The 6000-nt window shown below is 49.5% G+C and overlaps 1 protein-coding gene across 16 annotated transcripts in view; it reads left to right on the top strand.

Annotated features, from left to right (window-relative positions):
- The first annotated feature begins 380 nt into the window (after positions 1-380).
- Positions 381-6000, top strand: part of MTSS1 (MTSS I-BAR domain containing 1) — a 126063-nt gene continuing 120443 nt past the window's right edge. For 14 of the 16 annotated variants that reach the window (XM_077188868.1, XM_077188817.1, XM_077188851.1 and 11 more), the window contains exon 1: positions 581-1293. In XM_077188868.1, coding sequence (XP_077044983.1) covers positions 1222-1293 — 72 coding nt within the window. In that variant the 5' untranslated portion in view covers positions 581-1221. Of the gene's footprint in view, positions 400-580; positions 1294-6000 lie in introns of those variants that run through there. The other 2 variants (XM_077188801.1, XM_077188794.1) reach the window with 2 other exon arrangements.

The following is a 6000-nucleotide window of genomic DNA, read 5'->3' as shown; positions in this document are numbered from 1 at the left end:
CCGGACCCTCGGTGCGCTCGGTGTGAGCGCCATGTGCCAGTGTCACAATCGTGCACGGTGTGAGCCACCGCCTGTCTGCGTGCGGAAACAGGGGATTTTGACCACAATGTTTTGTAAAATCTGGCAGAGTTAATGTGCAAACTGAATTACTTCAAACCCCCACGTTTTACACAACCCACTCTCACAGTCTTGCCTATCGTCTGGCATTTGTGGGAGAGGATGAATGAGCAGCCTCACAGCTGCTGCCGGCTGCACTCCCCAGGCTGCAGCTTTGCGAGGCCTCTCAGCTCGCTGTCGGGGGGCTCAGGCGGCTTGTCACCAGAAACAGCCGAACTTGGGGCCATTTCGGAGAACGTCACCAGAATAAAACAGTTTCTTCGCCGAATGCTAAACATGCAAGTCAGTTTCTGCCCTGGAGAACGGGAACGGGACCGGGTCCAGCGGAGTGCTCGGGGCGGCCCCGTCCCTAGCGGGGCGCGAACCCGCGGCCTCCGGCCCACCGGCCGCGCGGGGCCAATCGGCGGCGGCGCTGGTGACGCGACGGGGCGGGCGGGGCGCTGGGCGCGGGGCCGGGCGGGGGCGGGCGCTGCCGCCGCGGGAGCGGCACGAGCGGGCGGAGCGGCTGTTCCCGGAGAGAGCAGGCAGCGGGTCGGGTGCTTTGGCTGTAGTCTGGTCCGCTGGGGTTGACCGAGACCCCCCTCCAGGCTACTCCACGAGCACCGGCTTGACGCTCGATTCCTTTTAATAGACACCGATCTTTTTCCCCCGCCTTGTTTTTTCGGGGTGCGCTTCGCCCAGCGCCGCGGACGCCCGCTGCCCTGAGCGCTGCCGTGCCGGGAGGCGCGGGGGGCCGGGGCCGCGATGCGCGGAGATGGGGCCTGTGGCTGCTCCCGCATGGGCTCGTAGTGCCCGCTCGGTGCTGAGTGCCCGGGTGCCGGGGAGGTGCGTGTAGGAGAGAGGCGCCAGTAGCGCTGGATTTTATCCCCTTGTAGAGGTGCAGGCAGACAGGGGTTCAGGTGTGTTGGGGTGTATTTTTTTTTTTCCTCTCGTTGCCTACATCAGTTTGCTTGCCCCTTCTCCTTCTCCCCCTCCATTTTTTTTTTTTTTTTTTTTTTTGGGGTGAGGTGGGAGCCCGGGGTGTCTGGTTTTCCTCCAGCTGAGCAGTGCAGTTGCAGCAGTAGCGGTGAAATCCTGCTCCTCCTGTGAGCTCCAGCCAGGAAAATGGAGGCTGTGATAGAGAAGGAATGTAGTGCGCTCGGAGGGCTCTTCCAGACCATCATAAGCGACATGAAGGTAAGAGGCTGAGGTGTGTGGGGGAGCACAGGGGAGGGGAAGCGTCTTCCCACCTGGCCCGGTGAAACTTCGCCCCGGGCGGTGCAGCCGCATCGGGGGCTGCTGGCGGCGCGACCTCCCCGCGGCGCTGGGGGGACGCTGCCCCGGGGCTGGGTCCGCGTCCCCGCCGGCGGGACCGGCCTGGCAGGGCAGAGGGATTCCTTGGCTTCACACCCAGGATTTGGGGCTTGCGAGTTGGTTGCAGGATACCGCCTCTCCCTCCCTCCTCCTTCCTTCTTTTCTCTATTTGTCCTACTCAAACATGCAAGCTGTTACCTTGCACCAGGGTCAGCGATTTGCCTCTTTATTTTACAAATATTTTTATTCTCCTTTTTTCTCTCCTGGTGTGGTCTGTCAGATCGGTAGCAGAATGAATGCAGCGGGGCGGGAGCGTGGTGCGGAGGAGCCGGGCACGGAGCATGTCAGCCGTGGGGTGGGGCTCGGAAGGGCAGTGTGAGCATTTCGGTGCCAGGCTGATGGGCGCGATGGAAAAAAAATCTCTGCCTGGAGATGCTCAGAAGTTGATGTGTGCCTGGATTAAAATTGCGGCTCAGGGTGGTATTATTTTCACGCTGTATATGCTCGTGGAGGTGGCATTTCTTTTTTTCTGTGAATGGATGCAAAGGTTTCAAGTGCGGGGGTCTCTCCACCAGCCACCAGAAACCTGAGTGTGCTGATCCCGTCTCTGCCAAAGGGTCCCTTTGAGAGAGGCGCTCCCACTCTATCCTTGGCAGCCAAGGGCACTCCTGCAGGGTTTTCTTTGGGTGAGCGGGTGCCTCCCACCCTTCTCTCGTGGAAGTAAATAGCGTAAATGCGTTGCTGTGTTTTGCCCGTCATGTCTCCCCCAAAGCCCGGGGCTGGAGGCGCCCAGCCTCCGGCACACGGCCGTACTGCAGAATACTGCAGTGTTCCCCTGGACAAGGGCAGCTTGTCTGCCTGCCAGGGCCGACTGGGAAGGATGCAGTTGTCGGGAGATGTTGAGGGACGTGTCAGATAATGGGGACTGCCGTAATTTAAAGGCGGCAACCGTGCACGCTGTGCTTTTCCCAGGCAGGGCATGGGATTTCTCTGGGTGTTTTAATTCATGCGGGGCTGGTGAGCAGCGAGGGCTGCGGGAGAAAGAACTGCCAGGTAGTATTGGAGGACAGGGTCTGCTCTAAGAGGGAGCCTGGCAGAGGTGAATGGCTTCTAGTGTATTTTTTGGGGAGGGTGGAGAAGCTGTTTGCACTAGAAGTTATTTTTTGGCAAATGTTCATATGCACGTTCCTCTCAACAGATCTTAGGAGACATTTAATTAAAAGCGTGGCTTGTCAAGAGCAGGCAGGTTGCAGAGAGGAGGGGGGAGTCTGTGTATATCTGTCAAGACAATGCTGCAGACCTGGCAGTGGTGGTCCTCAAGCTCTCAACCTCCTTGGATTTTTAATAATGACTGCACTTTAAAATAAAAGAAACCCCCCCCAAAAGCAGGAAACGATCACAAATTCTGGAATAATTTCAGTGGTCAGTGCAGGGAACAGGCAGGAGATGTTCTGTTCCAGATCAAGTGTGGTTTTGGGTTTCATCACAGAGGGACACAGAGTATGTTTATTCTTTCCTTCTTTTCATAAGTGATGCATTTGGTTTTTCTTGCTCTTAAACCAGTGGGCCTCTGTGTTGTTTCATTTTTTTTCTTCTACACATTGCTACTTGCATGGGAATGCTGCTCATCAGAAAACATGTTGACATGAGTGTATGGAGATGGGCACAGGTGTGAATATTTTTTTCTTAATGCTCCATAGTAGTGGAACCTGTTTTGTGAAGTGGCAATTACTGAAGGGGGAGGTTTGGAAGGAATAGCTGCAGATCTTTAGCAGCATGGTGGTTGTTATGGTTAAAAAAAATCTGCTCATTATTTAGCATGAGTAGAACAAAGAATTTTTACCTGTAGTTCGATTTGATGCAGCTGATGCTGTACTACTGAGATGCACTAGGATTCTTTGTGAATTGTGCACAAAGGAGCACAACAATTTCTAAGGAAAAGTAGCTATTTTTTTGATAGTTAACCAGAACCTTTCAACTAATCATACCTTTAGTAGTAAAGTGAAAATTAGCATTTTAAGTGCTGTTTCACGTAGTCAGATCTGTGTGGGCAGGCTGCTGGCAGGATCTCGAAGATGTTGCGTAGGGGTCTGCCCACGCATCCCCAAGTGCTCTCTCCGTGCCTGTTTCTCATGGCAGGCTGTGATCAAGGCCCCACATGCCCTGCAGTGCTGAGGGATTTGATGCAGCATCTGCCTTTTTTTAACCAAATGGTTCACAGGTTCTTTTATCATATGTATTGCTCTACCTTAAACTTTGTTATAAAGATGGTAGGGTTAATCAACAGCTTCAATTACTCTGAAGTGTTGCCAGTGGATGCAGATGGGTGCTGCAGCTGAGGTGATGAAGATACAGTACATGAGGACTGATTTTTCTCTTTGTTCACAGTAACACAGAACTGGCTCAGGTGTACTTGTTGTTAATTTTGAGCTCTGCCTGGTTCTGCCAAGGTTACAGGAACTGGAATTACAATTCTGAGCAATGTGATTGTTTCCATTTATCTCTATATACTCTGTTAGATCTGAAACTTCATATGGGCAATATATGTCAGTGTGACTTAACACATCACATTTTTTGACAGCAAGATTGTGTCTTGCTGGCTGAGGTCTCTTGAATGGCATTTAATGTTTTCTCCATAAACCCCAAATTTCTCTCCACCCTCTATCAAAAATATTTTTGTGTCTAATACTCAACAAAACCTGCTCCAAAAAAACTCAGCATAAAGCTAAGTGATTTGGAGAAATGTTACTGTGTAAATGTAAGAACAGTTCATAAGCATCCCATTGTACTGCATTATTGTACATCACTACCACTACTACTACATTATTGTACATCACAGAGTCACAGACTATTTTGAGTTGGAAGGGGCTCACAAGGATCATTGAATCCAACTCTTAGCACTGCACAGGACACCCAAACAACCCCACCGTGTGCCTGAGTGATTTGTCCAAATGCTTCTTAAAATCTGTCAGGTTTGGTGCTGTGACCACTTCCCTGGGGAGCCTGTCCCATTACCCAAACACCCCTTGGGTGAAGAAACTTTTCTTGATCTCCATCCTGAACCTCCCCTGCCACAGCTTCATGCTGTTCCTTGGGTCCTGGCACTGGTCACCCGAGAGCAGAGATGCCCCTCCACTTCCCCTCGTGGGGAAGCTTTAGACTGCAATGAGGTCACCCCTCAGTCTCCTCCAGTCTGAACAGAACATCTGGAACTTCAGTCCCCTGACAAAGGAAGTCCATTTTTTCCATGCCAAACAAGGGTCAGATTTGTTGAGTAATATGGTGGTGTACATGATGACAGGGTTGTTTGTGTAAAGTCCACAATGAGAACTGAACTTGGCCATTGTGCTCTAGAATTGGATTTCTGTGCTTTGAGATTTCAGGACCTGATTAAACAAGCATAAAGGTGGGAGCGTGTGTGCCCATCCCATCCTTATTTTGGTCCACTGTCACAGCCCTGATGTTTCCTACAATACATCACTGAGCATGTGGCACTTACAATTAGTTATACTCTTATGCAAGATCTTTTTCAAAGCAATTACAGTTTATAAAAACAAAAATAAAATGTACCCTCAGAGGAGGAGTCCTGTGTGCTATGTGCAGATGCTGTGTGACTTGTTTTTGAATGCGGCGAATTTTCTGTAGCTCCCTGTGGGAAGGGAGTATTTGATCTGAATGGTTTGTAACTCATTTCTTGCAATTGAGAAATGAGATGCTGCAATGTGCTGTTAATTTCAATATCTCTTTTAGTGCAAAGCAAATCATTGCAGTTAATTTTTGGGAGGGCCTGTTGCAGATGGGTTTCAAAAGAACTTGTCTTCTCATGCAGAGCAGATCTTTAATGCTTCTTTTCCTTCTGAGTTGATTTTACATTCCTTTTAATCATATTGTTCTCTGCTATCCTGAAGAAAAAAACCACCGCCTCTGAAAACATTGAAATTGGCTGTGTTTGTAGTTCATCACTTGCTTGATGGTGTTTCTTTGGCTTTTAGCATTCTCTTTATTTGTCTTGCCTCTTCTGCCAGCATGTGTTTTGACAGAGCAGGGGCTTTCTGTGTATGTACAGCACCTGACACCTGGGGGGTGGGCATGGGAGGAAGATGAGTAATGAGCAGTTGGTTGAACACAGGTTGTCTGTGACTTCATTTATACCAAGTCAGAGGATTTACTAAATTTTTATGGGTCAGGTGTGTATTACCAGTTAATCTCATTCATCTCCCTGCATCTGAGGGATGTGCAGGTATTGTCCTGAAACAGGGTTCCCAACAGACATGTGAGTTTTTGGAACAGTTATAAACTTTTATTATATGTGGATGTGCCTTATTTTTATTTGTTTAGCTGAAAGCACAATAAAATCAGTAATAAATCATTAATCTCTACTATAATACTCTAGAGGAGCTGCTGGGACTCCTGGACTAGGCAGTGGTGCACATTTTCTTTCAGCTATGCAAAACTCTTGGTTGATACAGAAGAGAGACATGAGCATATGAGCATGAGAAACATTTATGTTTTTGCACCCTCTAAGCTGCTTTTAGAAGGTGATCCATGAGAGGCAGCATTTTAATTTGCTTTTGTAGAAGTTGGGACCGG

Source organism: Agelaius phoeniceus, chromosome 1 (assembly GCF_051311805.1).
Source record: "Agelaius phoeniceus isolate bAgePho1 chromosome 1, bAgePho1.hap1, whole genome shotgun sequence".
NCBI lineage: Eukaryota > Metazoa > Chordata > Aves > Passeriformes > Icteridae > Agelaius > Agelaius phoeniceus.
Note: the sequence above shows the minus strand (reverse complement) of the source record. Positions and strands in the feature narration are given on the sequence as shown.